Genomic DNA, 20,924 nt, shown 5'->3' with positions numbered 1-20,924 from the left:
TTCAGTAAACTAATTATCATTTCCCTCTATTTATAACATAAAACAACAGAAGTTTAAATTTAAACAAAGAAGATAAAATTTAAGAACACAGCCTGCTCTTCTTCGGGGGCTTTGCTTGACAGGAACATGGCCCTAGGATGTTAGACTTTTCCTGGTATTTATGGTACCAAGTGCTACATTGGAAGTGAAGCTGTCAGATGTCTTGCCTCCTTCCTCACTCTGGCCACACTCCCCATCAATCCCTTCCTTCTCCGTGCAAAGTAGCACCGAAGAGTATTTACTCAGCTGTGGACTGGTACCAAAGCCTCAGTGCCCTGGGACTTGGAAGGGGTGGTGTGGTCATGCCCTGAACTATCCATGTCTTTCCGAGCATCTGTTGGCAGAGTAGCCTGGCTGAGGGTGAGTGTCATTTAGAATGAGCCTTCACAACCCCGCATAAAAGAACATAAAAACAATTGCAACTGAAAATTGGAGAGTCCACTCATGGGCTGTGGTGTTCTCTGGCGTTTGTGGTCGTTCCTATTGAGATCATGTAGCCAACCAACCAGAAGTTGTTCAGTCCTCTGGGATTCCCCGTGGCGTGGTAGCATTTTATTATCTCCAGCCCTTGTCCCACCACTAGCACACCCAGCTATCAACATGTAGACACTCACACAAATGAATTCAGACTAAACCCCATTACATCCCCCATACTTTTGAAGCCAAAAACCCTTGATTCAGGCTTTGGAAAAGGTTTTCTCTTGAGTAAAGGACAAAGCTATGGCCCTAGTTCCTTCCATCTGGCACTCCTCCGTTGACACCACTCTGACCCTGGAAGAGGCACCATTTTCCAGGAAGAGCAGAGGCATCTAAGTCTACAATCACACACCTCAACAGTGCTTCTGAGCAAATGTTCTGGACTCACATGGTGATCTGTGAGGAGTCTGTAGAGATTACTGAGCTGCCCCCCACCTCTGTGTGCAAGCACACGTGCGAGCATGCACACACACACACACACACACTCACACACAGAGAGCTTCTGAGGCAGGAATTTCCACAGCAAGGAGGCAAACCAGATTGTCATGCAGGATCTCAGCTCCTGCTCCCCGCATAAGAACGCAGGATATGGTGAGGCCAAAAAGGAACAACAATGGAGCCATAGATAGGGAAGTCATACCACTATATTCTCGATGGCGGCTGGTTGAGATACAAAAGCAAACATCCGCCAGTACACCAACGAGGGGTCTTCCTGCACCCCAGTCTCGCTTGCGGCCGGGCAAGACACAGGAAGTAGGATCAACACAATCTGCAATGGAATCTGCTTGCTAACCACAATCCGCAGTCCACTTCTGTGCCCACCAACCAAGCCCCTAGCGTATTCATGGCAGTTATATTAGTGGCTAATGGCTAACAGGTAACAGCTGATGGCCACGCACTGACAGCCGATGGCCATCTGATTACAGCTGATGGCCATCTAATAACCGAGCCAGCACCTTCCCACATGAGGCGAGAGCCTGGAAACTGTTCTCTGGGGCTCTGTCCCCACATGAGCTCAGGAGAAAAAGCCGCAGTCCAGTTCAAGCAATGTCCCAGGGGGTGTCCCTCTATGTCCCCCTTCCCTCTGGGTACAGCCAGGGTTTCTCAGGGTGCTGCCAGGTTTCTCGGCACTGTGCTGGAACAATAGTGGCTCACAGCCAACGTGCTTACATACTCTCGACAGTGGCCGGAGGAGACACAGGAAGCCAACATCCGCCTGCACCCCAACAAGGGGTCTTCCTGCACCACAGTCTCGCTGGCGGCCGGGCGAGACACAGGAAGCCAACATTCGCCTGTACCACTATATGGCGGTACGTTCCCAAGCAAGCTGTCAAGCGGTCCATCAAATCAGGGATGGAAGGCAATTCCCCATAATCTACAATCATTCCACAGATGTAGAGAAGACAACAGAAAATCATTATGCTTCTTTTCCAAAAAAGAAGTGAGGACAAATTAACCCTTAAATATATGGGGCATCAGTAATTTCTGATTAGATTAATTTTGCTAGCCAAAATAACCTCACCTATCACTCTCTAGGATTAGAGTTCAGATAACCAATAAAAGAATAATTTAGTCAGAGGCTGCTTGCCTTAAAAACCGCAGTATTCGTGCTAAAGTTGTAACCATGGTAAAATGAATTACTAGGAAGTAAACCCTAGGTTCCTCTGGTTTTCAAGGTAAAATTGGTGATACATTCCTATGACAATAAATATTCAAGTTGATTGAAATGAACACTTGATGAGAAGGTGCTAGGAGTCAGCAAGCACATTAAATTAACAAACCGGCCATGATTTATTATGCTTCCTTAGCATATGGTACCTACCCAAACAGGACGTTTTCCATTTTCAGCTCCTTAGAGCTTCTCACACCCCCTAATTGGCAGACATGTCTCCTGTGCCTGCAGAGTCGCCGTCTCTCTGTGCTCATACAGTGGCCAGAACTTCGTCCCTCCGAATTTTCATCTGAGTCACTGCAATTCATGTTTTCATCCGTTCATTCCTTCAACTGCTATTTACTACTATGTGTGAGGCATGTGCTAAGGGCTTTAGTTAAGCCCAAAGATTCCTCAATTTCCGGACTTCAAATTTTAATCAGTTAGTAATTACAAAATAATAACTACCATTTAGTGAGCACTTGGCTAATTTTTCAGAAAAGTGCCTTATATGTAAATAACCTCATTAGAATTTTACAACAATCACATTAGGTAGATACTGTGTTTATTCACATTTTTCATGAGGAAACCAAGGTTCAGAGAAGTTGTATAACTTGTCCAAGTCGTCCTCATGGTACGGAGTGGAGCCAGGTCGTCTGATTGCAAAGTCTGGGCTCTGCACTAACACAGCTGCTCTGCCCTGTTTAATGTGGCAGCCTGGAGGGTGTCTATGTTTCACTTAGATATAAAGTCTGTCAGTCACCTGGCGTGAACAAGCCTCTCATCAGAAGTCAAGGCCTCCACCACCGACCAGCTGGATGCCACCTGCTAGAAGGGAACCTGCGGAACCTGTGGAGCCAGGCAGGCTTAGGTCTGAACCTCAGCCCTCCTTCCTCTCACTCGCTGTTTCCTTGAGAAAGTAATTAACCTTAGTTAAAGAAACCCTAGGTTCTTCATTTCTAACATAATAATAGTAAATACTAACAGAGCACTTATGATGGGCCATCATGCTAAGTCTTTTAATTCACAACAACTGTGTGATGTTGATACTGTCATTGTGGGGACAGAGCCAGGAGTGCAGTTTCCAGGCTCTCGCCCTCCCGTGGAAAGGTGCTGGCTCAGGTAGTAAATGGCCATCAGCTGTGATTGGATGGCCATCAGCTGTGGTTAGTTGGCCGTCAGCTGTAACCAGTGAGCCATTGGCCACTAATACAACTGCCATGACTACACTAGCAGCAGATGGTGGCTGGCAAGTGCGGATTGCAGAGAGGTACGGATTGCGGATTGCAGTTAGCATGGAGGATTGCAGTTAGCAAGTGAGGTGGGCTGGCAGAGAAGCAGACGGCAGGTTACGGATCGTGTGGATCCTGTTTCCTATATCTCCAACACAGCCACCAGCAAGAATATAGTGGTATAATCTGTGGCTCCGTGGGTGTTCCTCTTTGGCCTCACCATGTCCTGCGTTCTTATGCGAGGAGCGGGAGCTGAGACCCCGCATGACACCCCGCGTGACAGTCATTATCCCCATTTTACAGATGGGGTAACTGATGTATCCAGCTTGAAGGTCAAGTAATTTGAAATCAGCGGCAAAGCTCAGATTTGGACCCAAGCAGTCGAACTCTAAAGTCCATGCTATTAGCCACAATGCCATGCCATGCTTGCTCTGGAGATGATAGGATCAGGGGCGTAAAACCCTCTGGTCCAGAGCCAGGCACAGAGTCGATGGGACGATTACAAGGTTTAGAATAAGAAAGTTTAACAGCTTTGACCACCCACAAAAAGAGAAGCACCAATTTGTGGTGAGTGTTCTGATTTTGATCTTATACCAAAGACTTCTTACACCTTTGCCTTTGAACTTTCAGGACTTGCTGGCTGAAGCTTTCCTAATTGTGGGGATTCCTTTAGAGAAGGCATCTGTTGGTACACAGCACTTACCTTCCCTGCACCTGCCAGGGTGCAGAGTGGCTGGCAGGTGGGCAGGGATGAGAAATGGTGGAGTGGCCACCAGCACAGGTGTTCTCACCCCCCCACACACCCTCCCATTGCCCCCGGCCCAGCACAGGCTGTGGTGCTGGAGCTGCAGCCTTTCCTGTTGACAGTAATTAGAACCTTTTAGATGAAATTTCTTACATAAAAAAAAAAAAAAATCCCAATTCACTTGAGTTGTCTCCTTGATCCAGTTCACCTGGAGCTATTTAGTTTCTGCTGTTTGTTTGGAGGGGAAGGCAGGCTCTTAAGCCTTCACACATTGTGGTTGATAAGATTAAGGTGTTGAAAATGTTACCTGTAAACTTTGGAACCAGAGCCTGAGTCTGAATTCAGTTCTACCTCTTAAGCACACACCACGTGAGTGCGCGTCTGTGAAATGGAGATAACAACAGTGGAGATGAGCTGAGCTAACACATGTAAAACCCTTGGAAGGACAGAGCCTGGCCCACAGTCACTGCTCAAGAAATGTTAGTGGGAGTGGTATTATTAAGTCCATCCAGCCCACAGTTCTCCTTTCCTTCCCAGCCTGGAATCTTGCTCTGGAACATCAGGCTCTGGCCCCTCTCTCCTCCCTCGCCAGATCGTTTCATCTCTCTAAGCCTCTACGTTCTTACCTGTGAAATGATCTGGGAATAATGGAACCTCCTTCAGAAGGCTGTTGTGAAGGTTCACTGAGCTAGTTCAAGGCCTGAGCAGAGAGCTCCGTGATTTCGGTCTCATCACTGTTAGTCCTGAAGCACAAAGGGCTGCCTGGAAGGGACTTTGAAATCTTGGAGAGTTGTTCTAAGAACGCAGGGGCCCAAAATAGACAGGAGCCATTTAGGATTAACTACTGCCTGAGCGTAAATCCTGGGAACTGGGGAGACCCCTGGCTTGTTCATGGCTAGGGTTCAGTGGGGGAGGGGGGAAGGTAATTCCCGCCTGTTCTAGGGTATTTTTTTTTCGCTTTTCTGTTCACGAATCCCGAGAAAAGTTGGTCCGGAAAATCGGCTCCTTGAACCCAGGTGGTTGCTAGTATCAGCCGTCACTTTGTGGAAACGATTCATCTTGGAGAACAGAAAACAGTTTATATCTCGGGATTCGGGAATGGGAAAGCGAAAAACATTCCTGAGAACGGGTGGGAATTCCTGCCCGGAAACCCTATTTATGGCTGTACCGCTGTGCCTGGAACTGAGGTAATACTGCAGAAGAGTATTCAAGAAGGTTTGGCTCAGGCAACCTGACAGAATTTTCAAGGCAGAACACTCGTAAGTGTTCATCCATTTAAACTCAGTGAGAAACACTTTTCTCTTTCTCTCCTCCTGTCTTTGCCCCCAGGATTTAAAAACAAAACTAAAATAACTTTCATTGTTTGGTGTTATTATGTTCCGGACATTCTGCTAAGTACTTTACAGACATCATCTCTTTTAATCATGAATTCAACCCTGAAAGGTAGGTATCATTTTTATTTTATAGACAAGAAACTGAGATTTAGAGAGATGGAGCAATTTTCCCAAGGTTGCATACGCGTGCCTGATAAATCATAGAGCCAAGATTTGAACTCTAGCCTGTGGGACAGGAAGGGGACAGTGTTCTGATTTGGGAACAAGTCTTACCACTCGCCATTCTCCCAAATAACCTGCTGTACAAGCAAAGGAGTGTCTCCAAGCCACAGGTGCCTCTCCTTTGAAATCACGTGGCTAATAGAAGTAGAACCACTGCCTTCCACAATTAAGGTGGTAAAACTTGTTTATTTGCCTGACTTTCATTCATCTCTTTATCAGACTATCTGCCTTATTTTACATTTGGGAAAGTCAAGTTCCAGAAGTTGTGGCTAGGATGTATTGTTTTTCTCATGTATTTAGTATTCCCGAGAGTCTGTTGCTACATTAGAGAGGTACAAAATGATTTTTGTAGGTCATTCTTCTGTCTTTGGGAAACAAATATTGAAGTATACAAGTTAGAATATCGTCAGGAACCTAAAAGGAGCCGAGGATCTAGAAACCAGGAGGCCGAGATTGATGCCAGTCACTGTCTTTGTTGATTTCATATGGGGATTACGCAACTCTCTCTCTCTCCCTAGGCTTCTCATTTTCCTTCACTCTGTTTACCTTCCCAAGGATATTTTGTAGGTAATTATGGGAATATATGTGAATCCTTGTGAAACACTTTGATCCCCCACCCCCAAGAATGATATCAGGTATATCCATCCAAGTTTAGCCTAGAGAAGTACTGATGATTTAAAGATAGAACTTTCCTTTCTTTACTTCCTGCCAGAAATCACTCTTCTCTCTATCTAGGGAGTTCTGGAGTGAGATTAAAGTGGGAGCACATTAGATTCAGTGGCTTTTCTCCCTTCCCTTTGCCTTTTCCTGTCCCTCACCCCAAATCTGTGAGACCACGAGTGGCTGTTACTCCTTCCCTTGAAGAATAAAACCTCCTACCAGGCTGTGCCCGAGGTCAGGCAAGTGAGGAGAGGAAAGTACACACCCTACTGTGGCCAAGATGAAGGCCACAAAAGCCATCTTGATCCTTTGACCTATATTGACGCCGATTCTGTTCCTTGGTGTCCCTGACTTTGGCAGTGTGGTTAGTTTAACTCTTGGCCCCCACCTTGAATTAAGTTTTGATGAAAAAGTAGTAGGAACCCAGGCCTGTCCCTGGGGATTTGGGGTTTTTGTCTTGGAAAAGCATCAACCAAACTAGCAGGAGCAGGAGATCTGGATTCCTGTGGCTTGGGCTAACTGAGGTCCGGAGAAGCCAGCTGCCTGTGAGCATCGTCTTCATTCCCCACTTGCGGCCATGCCCTTTGGATTCCCTTCTCTCACTCATTCTCCCAGCCAGGATGGCTTCCAGGCCTCTTGCTCTTGCTTTACCATTAGCATGTCCTTCCATATTTGAAATGCTTTAGTATATGGAGTACTTGTGGATTGCTGCTGCATGGCTGATCTGAAATCTCTTGGATTAGTACATGCAGTACCAAGACAATTTTCAAGCCTCGGTGTATTTCCTCCTGTCCCTTAGGATCCTATAAACCAACCTGAGATTTACTCCCTGGGTTTTCTGCCGGGCCACAGAACCTCATCCTGGCTCATCTCTCCCAAAGCACTGCTCTATATATCAGGAATCATTTGGTTGCCTTGATTGTATACCTTGGACCTCTAACTTGGCTTCCTTTATAGGATGCCCAGCTTTGTGTGCAGGCATCAGAAAGAAGCCAGCCTGCGCAGTACTGGATGATAGAGTAATAAGGTCTGTGGGTTGCTGTACTGTATTCTTCTCCATACATTGCAAGACTAAGTTTGCCTCAGTACTGCTTCCAGATAGTCTGTGGATGGTCTCTGGTCATCTTGTGGTGAATGTTACCAGGCCAGAGAATTTCAGCAGATTTAGCTAGCTTTGAAATGATTCACTCTTGTAGATATTTTATACACAAGGAAAACCAAACTAAGAAGGCTGATAAAAGTACCCCTCTTCTCACCTGGCTGTTTATCAAACCAGGGAAGCTTCTTTGGCCAAAATGTTGCAGCTGGGTGCCTCCCATCCAGGAAAAATGGTATATAAATACTGATCTCAAAAATCTAACCCATAAAGGTTAGTGGACAGCACACTCTTAACTCTTACCTTTAAAAGAGCAACTCTACCGAGACAAGGTCTGAAACCCATGAAATGGCCAAAAAGAGAGCAGTGACTTCACATGCAGAGGCCTAATGTGTTTCTCTCCATTTCCACTTCAGATTTGCTGACCATGAAAGAATACCACTGTTTGCTGCAATTACTGTGCCCGGATTTCCCCCTGGAGCTTACTCAGAAAGCAGCCAGGTAAGTCTCGTGGGCTCTTGAACCCAACTCAGTCATCCGTGGAACAGGGCTTCTTAGAGAACCCTGAAATGTATACAAACAAACAAACCTTTAGGGAAGAATAAAACCATTAGGGAAGAAACAGTGTTTTGGAGAGGGGTCTATTGGGGATTTGCCCAAAACCATAGTACTTGCTTTCCCCATTTTCAAAGGGAAGCTAAATGATCCTTTGTGGTTTCTGTGGGGAGCCTTAGGGTCTGGAGATAGAGCTGGGGGTTGGTGAGATGAAGAGGCACTTGCGAGCACAAAAACCCCTAGAGGATATGCTAAGAAAAGAAGAGGCAGGAGTTGGCAGCAGCTTGTGATAAAGGGGGTTGAGGTTGTAGACGAGAAAGGCATAAAGGTGATAATGCCCAACTGAGGGCTGAGGGTAGAAAAAATTGTATTATTTATGCTAAAAGAAAGTTTTCAAGATTACTCCAGAACCAGGAAGATTGAACAGAAATAGTTATAGGTAGAGCCCCCTAATTTCTGTGTTTGGTTTCATTGACATTCACATTTTTTAACCAAATGAGGTTGTTGGACTATGTATGCTTCTGTTAACTTTTACTTATTTAACACAAAACCTGAGCTAAGCTGGCAATTGGAAGTATAGCAAAAAATCTTGTTTTCTGAAAAATGCCATAACAGAGGATTTTTAGGAAAATGCTCTTTTCGGGCATACATTGTTTTATTGTACTTTGCTTTATTGCTCTTCACAGATAATTTTTCTTTTAATTGAAGTTTATTGGTGTGACAATTGTTAGTAAAGTTATATAGATTTCAGGTGTACAATTCTGTATTACATCATCTATTAATCCCATTGTGTGCTCACTACCCAGAGTCAGTTCTCCTTCCATCACCATGTATTTGATCCCCCTTACCCTCATCTCCCACCCCCACCCCCTTTACCCTCTGGTAACCACTAAACTATTGTCTGTGTCTATGAGTTTTTGTCTCTTCATTTGTTTGTCTTATTCTTTTGTTGTTTTCAGTTTTATATACCACATATCAGTGAAATCATATGGTTCTCGACTTTTTCTATCTGACTTATTTCTCTCAGCATAAATCTCAAGATCCATTCATGTTGTTGCAAATGGTACTATTTCATCTTTTCTTATGGCCCTTTGGATTCCATAAGAATGGAATTAAGGTTAGTTTAACTCTCTGCCCCCACCTTGAATTGAATTTCAAGGAAGTGGAGAGGAATTAGGAGTGGCATAGTATTCCATTGTGTATATATACCACAATTTCCTTATCCAATCATCTATCGAAGGACACTTTGGTTGTTTCCATGTCTTGGCCATCATAAATAAAGCTGCAATGAACATCAGATAATTATTTTTTACAAACAGAAGGTTTGTGGCAACCCTGTATCGAGCAAGTCTATTGATGTTATTTTTCCAACAGCATTTGCTCACTTCGCGTCTCTGTGTCACATTTTGGTAATTCTCACAATATTTCTAACTTTTTCATTACTAGTTTATTTGTTATGGTGATCTGTAATCAGTGATCTTGGATATTACCATTGTAATTGTTTGGGGACACTACAAATCAGTGAAATGTTGTGTGTGTTCTGACTGCTCCACCTATCGGCCATTCTCCCATCCCTCTCGCTCTCCTGGGACCTCCCTATTCCCTGAAACACAACAATATTGCGATTAGGCCAATTAATAACCCTACAACGGCATCGAAGTGTTGAATTGAAAAGAAGAGTTGCATGCCACTCTAAATCAAAAGCTGTTTAAGCTTAGTGAGGAATAGGGTTGGTCAAGAAAAGTTGGTCGGGAAATCAGGAAAATCAGCTCCTTGAACCCAGTAATACCCACAGTGGGAAATAAACGTACTACTCACAATATATCTCTTAGACATTTTTCCTATTTATCGCTAGGGGTTCTGGGTGGGAATCCCCGCCCGTTCTCGGGACTTTTTTTCACTTTTCCATTCCCCAATTCCAAGAAAAGTTGGTCGGTCAATTGGGAAAATTGGCTCCTTGAACCCAGGTCGTTGGTGGTATCAGCCGTCACTTTGTGGAAACGACTCATCATGGAGAACAGAAAACAGTTTATATCTCGGGATTTGGGAATGGGAAATCGAAAAAAAATCCTGAGAATGGGCGGGAATTCCCGCCTGGAAACCCTAGTGAGGAAGACGTGTTGAAAGCTGAGATAGGCCGAAAGCTAGGCGTCTTGAATCAAAGAAGCAAGTTGTGAATGCAAAGGAAAAGTTCTTGAAGGAAATTAAAACTGCTACTCTAGTGAACACACGAATGATAAAGTTTGAAAACAGCCTTATTGCCTATATGGAGAAAGTATTAGTGATCTGGATAGAAGACCAAGCAGCCACAACATTCCCTTAAGCCAAAGCGTGTAACCCAAAGCAAGACCCTAACTTTCTTCAATTCTATGAAGGCTGAGAGAGGTGAGGAGTCTGCAGGAGGAGAGTTTGAAGCTAACAGAGGCTGGTTGAGGTTTAAAGAAAGAATTCATTTCCATAACAAAAGTACAAGGTGAAGCAGGCAGTGCTGAGGTAGAAGCTGCAGCAAGTTATCCAGAAGCTCCAGCTAAGATAGTAATGAAGGTGGCTACACTCAACAACAGATGAAACAGCCTTATATGGGAAGAAGATGCCATCTAGGACTTTCATAGCTAAAGAGGAGAAGTCAATGCCTGGCTTCAAAGCTTCAAAGGACAGGCTGACTCTCCTATTAGGAGCTAATGCAGCTGGTGACTTTCATTTGAAGCCAATGCTCATTTACCACTCCAGAAATGCTAGGGCCCTTAAGAATTAATTATGCTAAATCTACTTTTTCTGTATTCTATAAATGGAACAACAAAATCTGGATAATAACACATCTGTTGACAACATGGGTTACTGATTATTTTAAGCCTACTGCTGTGTCCTGCTGCTCAGAAACAAAGATTTCTTTCAAAAAATTACTGCTCATTGACAATGTGCCTGGTCACCCAAGAGCTCTGATGGAGAGGTACAATGAGATTAATGTTGTTTTCATGTCTGCTAACACAACATCTATCTTGCAGCCCATGGATTGAGGAGTAATTTCAACTCTCAAATCTTATTTTTTAAGAAATACATTTTGTAAGGCTACAGCTGCCATAGATGGTGATTATTCTGATAGATCTGGGCAAAGTAAATTGAAAATCTCGGAGAAAAGATTCACCATTCTGGATGCCATTAAGAACATTCGTGTTTCATGGGAAGTGGTAAAAATATTAACATTAACAAGTGTGGAAGTTGATTCCAACCCTCATGGATGACTTTGAGGGATTCAAGACTTCAGTGGAGGAAATAACTGCAGATGTGGTAGAAATAGCAAGAAAACTAGAATTAGAAGTGGAGCCTGAAGATGTGACTGAATCGTCACAATCTCATGATAAATCTTTAGTGGATGAGGAGTTGTTTCTTATGAATGAGCAAAGAAGTGGTTTCTTGAGATGGAATCTACTCCTGGTGAAGATGCTGTGAAGATTGTTGAAATGACCACAAAAGATTTAGAATATTATGTAAACTTTGTTGATAAAGCAGCAGCAGGGTTTGAGAGGATTGACTTCAGTTTTGAAAGAAGTTTTACTGTAGATAAAATGCTGTCAGACAGTACTGCATGCTACAGAGAAATCATTCATGAAAGGAAGAGTCAATCAGTGTTGTCTTCTTTTTAAAAATGCCACAGCCACCCCAATCTTCAGCAACCACCACCACCCTGATCAGTCAGCAACTATCAACATCAAGGCAAGACCCTCTACCAGCAAAAAGCTTATGACTTGCGGAAGGCTTAGATGGTAGTTAGCATTTTTTAGCAATAAAGTATTTTAAATCAAGGTATTTAAAATACCTTGTTTTATTAATACCTATGTTTATTAAACATAATGCTATTGTACACTTAATAGACTACAGTATAATGTACACATAACTTTCATGTGCATTGGAAAGCCAAAAAATTTGTGTGACTTGCTTTATCACAATATTTGCTTCATTGCGGTGGTCTGGAAGTGAACCCACAATATCTCTGAGGTATGTCAGTATTACACCATACATGATGGATATGTGTCATTATACATTTGTCCACACTCATAGAGTGAACTGTAATTTAAACTGAACTCTGGGTATTGATGTATAGTGTAGATTCATTGATTGTAACAAATGTACCACTGTGGCAATGATGTTGATAATGGGAGAGATGATGCATGTGTTGGGGGCAGAGGGGTTATGGGAAATCTCTGCACTTTCCCCTCAATTTCACTGTGAACCTAAAACTGCGCAAAAAAAGTAAAGTCTTAATAATAATTTTTTGAAATGTCCAGCTTCCCTAAATCATAATGAATGCATTTACCGCTATTGTTTCATTTAAATTCGTTCACCTTAATTATCTCACTTAATCCTTATAAAAAGTTACTTCCCATTTTGCTAAAGAGGAAAACTGATATATTTCAATTTAAAAAGCAAAAAAAAAAGAGGAAACTGAGGCTCAAAGAGGTTAAGTATGTTGTCTGTACTTCCTGACAGCTTGTAAGTATTAATATTAGGTTGGTGCAAAAGTAATTGCGGTTTAAGAGGTTAAAAAAATTGCAAAAACCGCAATTACTTTTGCACCAACCGAATAGCAGAGGCGTGACTTAAAACGAGGTTGCCCTGAATCCAGAGACTTGGCTCTCAACCTCCTCACATCCCTGCCTCCCTATGTCATGACATCATTTCTGCTTGGTGGTTTGACCCACTGAAGCCAAAGCTGCACCAAGAATCTCCTCACTCCTGAACCCAGCCCACCAACCCCTGCACTGACCTAGTAGGAGAGCGAAAAGCCACTCGGCCAGCCAGCAGGACCGCAGCGTCACACTGGGGCGGCTGTTTGCAGTTCACCGCTCAGGAACTAATTTTGCTGGCCATATGCAAAACCTGTTTAATGATCAAACACCCAAAGTTTTCTAGGTTTTTCTTTCCCCCTCATCGTTCAGTGGATACTTACCTTTTCCAGTGGCCACTGTTCCACTGGTGAAAGCTGCAGTTCAGATTTTACAATTTTAACTTACCTGCTCTCCAAAGGAGATTTGGATTTTTTTGTCCCCGTAGCTGAACAAAGGGTGTGGGAGATTATCTCTTGTAATTTAAAAGCAGCCAAGTGGAGTTAGCTTCAAGTTTCCAGTGACAGTTCCCCTTCACGGTCAGGTCATTTTAAGGAAGATTCATCCCCAACCTTTTGGGGGGGAAATCTCAGCATTCTTAAAGACTGGACTTAATAATAAAAATCAGCTACAATTTCTACATAGCTGAAAAACAAAAACCAGCTGTCTCTAACTAAAGAATCCCCAAAGGTTCTCTAACTAAAGAATCCCCAAAGAAAAGGAACCATGAGTGTGCGTGCTCCGTGAGGGCAGGCGGGATCTACACCAGTGTCGTTTGCTGCTGGGTCACGGTCACTTAGCGCAGTATCTGGGGACACGTCAGACACTCCATGTCTCCCAAGGGCATGACTATTCCTGGTCTGCCAGTTTACATGGTTCTAATAGACCATGGTTCTAAGGAACTCTGAGGATGAAGGTCAGAAACTGTATCCTACATACACTTGTTCATTCATTTATATTATTCATCAACTATTTCTTTTTTTTCTAGATTTCCAGGCTTTATTATTTTTTTCACTATACGTAGTTATTGCCATATTATTTTTTTATTTCAGGTGTACAAAACAACGTAATAATTAGACATTTACACCCCTCACAAAGTGATAACCCCCCCCCCCAATCTACCAGCCATCTAACATCATATATAACTGTTACAATACCATTGATTATATCCCCTATGCTCTACTTTACATCTTAATTGTAAATTACATGTCAATTATAATTGACATCCAATATTATTCTACTTCAGCTTCAGGGGTACAGCACATTGGTCAGGCATCCCCTGATAAGTCCAGTGCCCATCTGGCACCTTACGTGATCTTCACATGATTATATTCCCCATACTGTATTTCGTATCCCTGTGACTATTTTATGACTATCAATTTGTACTTTCTAATCCCTTCACTTTCTCCCCATCCAAATATTTCTTTTTTAACAGCTTTTGGGGATACCATATAATTCACCCATTTAAAGTGTAAAATTCAGTGGCTTTTAATATATTCACAGAGTATATTCACATCAATCACCACAGTTAATTTTAGAACATTAATCAGCCCAAAAAGAAATCCCACACCCGTTAGCCATGATTCCCTAATCCCCTCACTCTCCCCAGCCCCAGGCAACCACTGATTTACTTTCTGTCTCCATAAACTTGCCGATTCTAGACATTTAAAATAAATGAAATCATATAATATGTTGTCCTTTGTGACTGGTTTCTTTTCAGTTAGCATGTTTTCAAGTCTCTCCCATGTTGCAGCATATGTTAGTACTTCATTTCATCAAATATTTCTTGAGTACCAATTCTGTGCCAGGAGCTGTTTGTTGTACACACTGGGAATACAGTGATGAGCAAGTTATAGTTCCTGCTTCTCAAGGAACTTGACATTTGTTTTAAAAGAGGATCGCTTGGGTACTGGTGCCTGCCTGCCACCACTTTGTGACATGTCACCTTGGCTTCTGTCACTCCGGAACAACCACTGTCCTTTCCCATTCCTGAAAGGTATGTGGTGAGTTTAGGAGGTGAGCCTTCTGTATCAGTTTCAGCCCCCAGCAGCCACAGCTTTGCATCTGCGCCATCCACCTCCCAGGCCCTGTGTAAGCTCTGCAGGATTAAAGCAGAAGTAGTAGAATCGTCTGAAATCCACCAATTCTTACAATGATTGATACCAAGAGGCTTCTCGGCTGACATTCCCCTAGCTGTGGCCAGAAGCTTACCTCCTCCCTCACCAAGAGGCCTACTGTTTGAAGGAAACTTCAGACCTTTCACTTTGAGGAGGAGGAAGCATTGGAGCCAGTGCATGTCAATTGCAGTGTGAGGGAATTAGGGGAACACAAGTATAAACAACAGGGCCTCATGCTCAGGATACTGGCTGCAAAATGAGAGATGAATTCAGAATTAGGGCAAGTTTGTTTTCTCCCTGTGTATGAGCATCAGGCATCTGTGTCAACCCCATCTCCCCAGTGATATTCTTTCTGCAACTCCAGCTGGTGTGTGTGTAGAAAACTTGTATATAATCCCAGAAAGTGCACTGATTGTGTAAGCCATTCTCATTCTGTCCAGGATCCCTACTTCCCCACATACAAGTGCAGTATTCTGACCAGAATGGCAATGTGGGTGGTTAGGTCTTCAGGGCAGCTACTGTTGCCAGAAGAGGCACTGCCCTCTCCCGTCTCACTGCCTGGCTCACTTTCCTCTGTGCCCTGAGGTATGGGGACAGGCCACAGAAGGAGGCTCCAGTCAGTGATGATGTGTGCATAAAAGAATGTCATCCACAGGCAGCTGTACGCCAGAGCCTGTTCAGGGGCATGGCGTCTCCACAAGCGCCTGACTTCTGTGCTCCAAGCACCGTGGCCAGGCCCTAAGGTGGCAGGTGTGAGCTGGAAACACAGGACAGGAAAGAAACAGACTCCATGGCAGTGCCCAGCCAGGGATCCTCTCCACCTCACACAGTCCTGCAGCAGTGAGAGTTGTTCAGTAATTTTATCCCCAAATGATCACCATAGCATCTCTGTCTCTCTCTCTCCTGGACTGGGACGCTTTCCTGAGGGTCCGGACCATGTAATTAGAGACTTCTTTTTGTTGTTGTTGTTGTTATCTTTGTTTTATTGAGTTATCATTGACATACAAAATTATATTAGTTTCAGGTGTACAACGTCATGATTTGATATTTGTGTATATTAGAAAATTTTCACAATAAGTCTAGTTAACACCTGTCACCATAAACAATTACAACTGAGAACTTTTAAGATCTACTCTCTAAGCAATTCTCACATATCCAATACAGTGTTATTAACTATAGTCACCATGCTGTACATTACATCATTTGTTTATTTTATAACTGGAAGTTTGTACCTTTTGAGCCCCTTCACCCATTTCACCCACTCCCCAACTCCCACCGCTGGCAACCATTAACCTGTTGTCTATATAAGCTTTCTTTTTTTTTTTTCACATTCCAAATATAAGTGAGATCATACAGTATTTGTCTTTCTCTGACTTATTTCACTTAGCATAATGCTCTCAGGGTCCATCCATGTTGTCACAAATAGCAAGATTTCATTTTTAATAGATGAATAATATGCCATTGTGTGTAATATATATATATATGTATATATATATATATATATATATGTTTATATATATATGTAACATTTTCTTTATATATTCATTCATCAGTGGACACTTAGGTTGTTTCCATATCTTGGCTTTTGTAAATAATGCTGCAGTGAACATGGGGGTGCAGATATCTTTTCGAGTTACTATTTTCATTTTCTTCAGATTAATACCCGGAAGTGGAATTGCTGGAGTATATGGTAGTTCCAGTTTTAATTTTTTGTGGAACCTCCATATTTTCCACAGTGGCTGCAAGAGCCAGACTTCTTGAGTTCAAATCCTGGTTCATAATTTACCAGCTTGTGTCCTTGAGAAAGTTATTTAATTTCTCTGAGCCTCAATAATAAAAGTTGTAATGATTGAAGAAGCATGTAATGTGCTTAAAATAATGCCTGGCACAGAGTAAACTTTCAACATTGCAAGTAACAGTATTAACCTTGACCTGCAAGAGCACAGGTGTCATAGGGTGAGAAAGACCAGTGTGTACATGCCACCTGTGCCCTATTAACTGGTGACCTTGAGGCTCTCAGCTTCTCTAAGCCCTGTTCCTGTATCTGTAAAGTAGGCACAATAATAATATCTAACTCATAGGGTGGTTGTAAGAGTTCAACAAAAAATATTTGTAAATTGCTTAGCATGTTACAGACATTCAATAAGTTTCTTGCTATTAACATAATGTTGGCGTTATTATTGTGGGGACAGAGTCCCAGAGAGCAGTTTCCAGGCTCTCAGCCTCACGTGTAAAGGTGCTGGCTTGGTTATTGAATGGCCATCAGCTGTAATCAGATGGCCATCTGCTGTGGCTGGGTGGCCATCAGCTGTTACCTGTTAGCCACTAGCCATTAATATAACTGCCATGGCTCCGCTAGGGGCTTGGTTGGTGGGCAGAGAAGCAGACAGCAGATTGCGGCTAGCAAGTGCGGTTGGCAAGCGGATTGTGGATTGTGGATCATGTTGATCCTACTTCCTGTGTCTTGCCCGGCTGCCAGTGAGACTGGGGTGCAGGAAGATCCCTCGTTGGGGTACTGGCAGATGTTTGCTTTTGTGTCTCGACCAGCCACCATCGAGAATATAGTGGTGTGACTCCCCTACCTGTGCCTCCGTGGGGGTTCCTTTTTGGCCTCACCATGTCCTGCGTTCTTGAGCGGGGAGCAGGAATTGAGTGCCTGCATGACAATTATTATTACAAGATTTTTAAAAAATAAATGAGAAGTTCCCGGATTCCCAAGGCAGTACTTTCTGGCCTTTTTTTCACTTCACAACACTCAGGAAATATAACAAAAAGTAGGGTAAAGACAAGACTGCCTGCGATTAGCCTGCAGGCTCTGGCGTCCTCCCAGCCGGACTAAGGGGACCATCATACCTATAACCCATTCAAGGCCCCAGTGACACAAGGTTGGGAAGCTCCACTCCAAGGCTGAAGATTTAAAGCAGTGCATCAGAATCACTTGCAGGGTTTATTAAACCACAGATTTAACTCATTTCTCCTTCACTAAAGGCCTGATTCCCTAGTGAATAATATATGTTTAATAGGAAAAGCTCCTTTGTTATGGTTATATGCTGAATGCATATAGTACTTCAAAGGCACATAAACTCCTAAGAATCTAATTTAGACATAGCAACTCACCCCCATGGAAGAGAGTCACTTTTCAGCTGGCCCCTATTCCACGAAGGCAAGGACTCAGGTCCTGGAGCCACAGAGGCCTTGATTCACATTCCATTTCCTTCATTTACTGGCTTGTGACACTGTGCAACTTCTCCAAGCCTCAATTTCTTCATCTGTGAAATGGAAATACGTAATAATAGCACCTGCCTCATAGAGTTGTTTTGGGGATTTAATAAGATAATGCGTGTAAAACACCTGCCACATAGCCCTCAAAAAATATTTCCTGTTTTTAAAAATTATAATTCATGAATGGGGAGTGTGTTTCATTCCTACATTCAGTTTTCAAATGTTTATTGAGTATCTACCATCTGACAGACCTCATGTTAATCACCGAGGATACAGCTTTCTTGGTGTTTTTCTTTCTCTATGTCTCTCCCCTGCAATAACCTTCTGCATAGATATCCTCCCTGGATCTGACTTGCCATCTAACAGTATCACAATTGCCCCAAAAGGTCTCTCTCCAAAACAGACTATCCTTTCCTTCCCAATTCTTTCATTCGCCAAATATTTATTGAGGGCCTATTATGTGCCAGCCATTGTGCTTGTGGAGGGGCCATGACAGTGTGCAAAACAGATGTTGTTCTAGCCCTCAAGGAAGTTGCAAATGGATAGAGCAGCAGACATTAAATAAATGAAGTGCTATAGGAACATATAAACAGGAGATCCAACCTAACCTGGGGAATCATGAAAGGCTCTTCCATGAGGAAGAGATGTTGAATTAGGGACCCGAAGGATTAGTAATAGAGGAACTTGCCCTCTCCTTTACCAAGACTTACTATAAGGCCATCATAATTAAGACAGTATGTTACTAGAATAAGGATGGACAAATGAATCATACTAGAAAGGCCAGAACAGACCAATGCATTTATAAAGACTTGATACATAAAGGTAGTGTTTCAGAGCAGTGGGAAAAGGGAAGATCCAATAAGTAGCGGTGGGGCATTTGTTTATTCACATAGGATGAAATAGATCCCTACATACCATGTTCAGAGTGAGTTTCACATAGATTACAAACTTCTGTGTGGAAGGCAAAACTGTAATACTCTTAAAAGAGACCTGAGGAAAATATTTTTATGGCCACCAGGTCGTTAAAGAATTCTTAAATAAAAAGAAGCCTAAGTCCAGTGGACAAGATTGATAAACTTGACCCCAAACAAAATTGTATTCATTTATTCAGTCATTGTTTCATTGATTCTGTTATGTGCCAGGCACTTGTTCAGGTGCTGAGGACACAGCTATGTGGAGCTGACCTTCTAGAGAGAGGAGAAATACCAGCTAGGAAGCAAGAATTCCCTGAGGCAAATTGAACCCTGGCCACAGCAGTGAAAGTGCTGAACCCTAAACTACTAGACTACCAAGGAATTAAGAATTTAAATTTTCTATTCAACAAAAACCACCATAAACACAGTTGAAAGACAAGCCAGGGCTGGCCCGGTGGCTCAGGTGGTTGGAGCGCCATGCTCCTAACCCCGAGGTCACCGGTTCTATTCCCACGTGGGCCAGTGAGCTGCGCCCTGTACAGCTAAGATTGTGAACAACGCCTCTCCCTGGAGCTGGGCTGCCATGAGCAGCCGGAGGTTGCCATGGGCTACTGTGTGCCGCCCTGAGCGGCTGGTGGCCAGTGTAAGTGGCTGGCAGCCATCATGAGTGGCTGGCAGCCATCTTGAGAGGGCCATCGTGAGTGGCCGACAGTCAGCGAGAGCTGCCGTGAGCGGTCGTGGGCTGCCCTGAGTGGCCTCCAAGTCTCAGTGGTGATCTGTGAGGAAGAGGACAGGAATGGGGTGAGGGAGGGGTATACAGGTGATGTGAATGGTATATGTAATATTTTATAAAGCTTTAAAAAATTGAAGCAAGGGTGGCAAAATGTTAAGGTTTCATAATGTTAGTTAGTGGGTACACAGGTGTTTGTTATGTTCTTTTCTGTAATTTTCTGAAGTTTTCAATATTTCATTTAAAACCGAAAGGATAGATAGGATTTAAGTGAGGAGCAGTGAGAGGGGAAAGCAGTCTAGGGAAAGTAAGCAGCCTGGAAAGAAGCCAGGCTTTTAGTGGTGATAATCTAGAGGAACCTCCGGAGGCCAGTGGGCCTGCAGTCTGAGGTGACAGGGCCGTGCGTCGGACTTGGGTACAGGCGTCGCTCAGAGAGATTGCAGGTTCCGTTCCAGACCACAACAAAGCAAGTGTGGCAATAAGCAAGTCATAATCTTTTTGCTGTGGGAGGGCCTTGCCTGCAATTTGTAAAAAATGCAACATCTGAGAAGCACAATAAAGTGAAGCTCAGTAAAGCGAGGCGTGCCTGGATTTATCTTAAGAGCATGGCACAGTTCTCCCCAGCTCTCTTAGCTGGGACGGCCGGGATGATGGGGTTTAAATAGCTGGGCTGGGTCCTTCCAGCTGTCTGCCGGGAAGAAGCAACATTGGGAACCTAAATTCCCAGCCCTTCTAGGGGCAGCTGCTATACACTGATAACAAACACCACTAGTGGGAGAAGAGACATTGCCACCAACAGGAAGGAGTTACTGCCGCCACAGAGCACGTGCCCACTTTTTCTTACCAGGTGCAGCTGCAGGCGGTCTCAGAACTATGACAGAGTCCAAGAGACCCGTGTTGGCACTGCAGCTCTTCTGCTTCCGGCTTGTAACCTTGGTCAAGTTTCTTAACCTCTCTGAACCGCTGTGTTCTCAGTAAAGATATTCATTGAGCTTCCTCATAGGATTCATGGGAGAGGCAAATGAATGACTGTTGTGTGGTGCTGACAGTAAGCCCCTGAGCAGCAGGGACCATCATTGTTGCCCACACTCTTAGGCGCTACAGCAGGTGGGGTTTGAGGTCCCCTAGAGGCGCAGCAGGAGCCGGGGCGGAGCGGTGACCCGGACATCCCATGCTGCTCGAGGGCCTGGACTCGTGGCAGCTTGTGCAGCACGACAGTGCCTCCAACCCAGCCCAGAAGAGGCACAGCCCTAAGGAAGTGTCCCAGGAAGCCGTGACAACAGCCTTTTCCCTCCCACCTGGAGCAGGTCACCAGGGAATAGTTCA

General features: G+C 43.7%; 1 protein-coding gene across 3 annotated transcripts in view; it reads left to right on the top strand.

Moving 5' to 3' along the window:
- The window catches only part of CSTPP1 (centriolar satellite-associated tubulin polyglutamylase complex regulator 1), a 157,570-nt gene that overhangs the window by 123,305 nt on the left and 13,341 nt on the right, over positions 1–20,924 (top strand). For all 3 annotated transcript variants that reach the window (XM_081064881.1, XM_081064879.1, XM_081064880.1), the window contains exon 4: positions 7,873–7,957. In XM_081064881.1, coding sequence (XP_080921007.1) covers positions 7,873–7,957 — 85 coding nt within the window. The remainder of the gene's footprint in view (positions 1–7,872; positions 7,958–20,924) is intronic.

The sequence above is a fragment of the Rhinolophus hipposideros genome (genome assembly GCF_964194185.1).
Source record: "Rhinolophus hipposideros genome assembly, chromosome: 10".
Classification (NCBI taxonomy): domain Eukaryota; kingdom Metazoa; phylum Chordata; class Mammalia; order Chiroptera; family Rhinolophidae; genus Rhinolophus; species Rhinolophus hipposideros.
The sequence above is the reverse complement of the archived record's forward strand: the minus strand, read 5'-3'. Positions and strand labels throughout refer to the sequence as shown.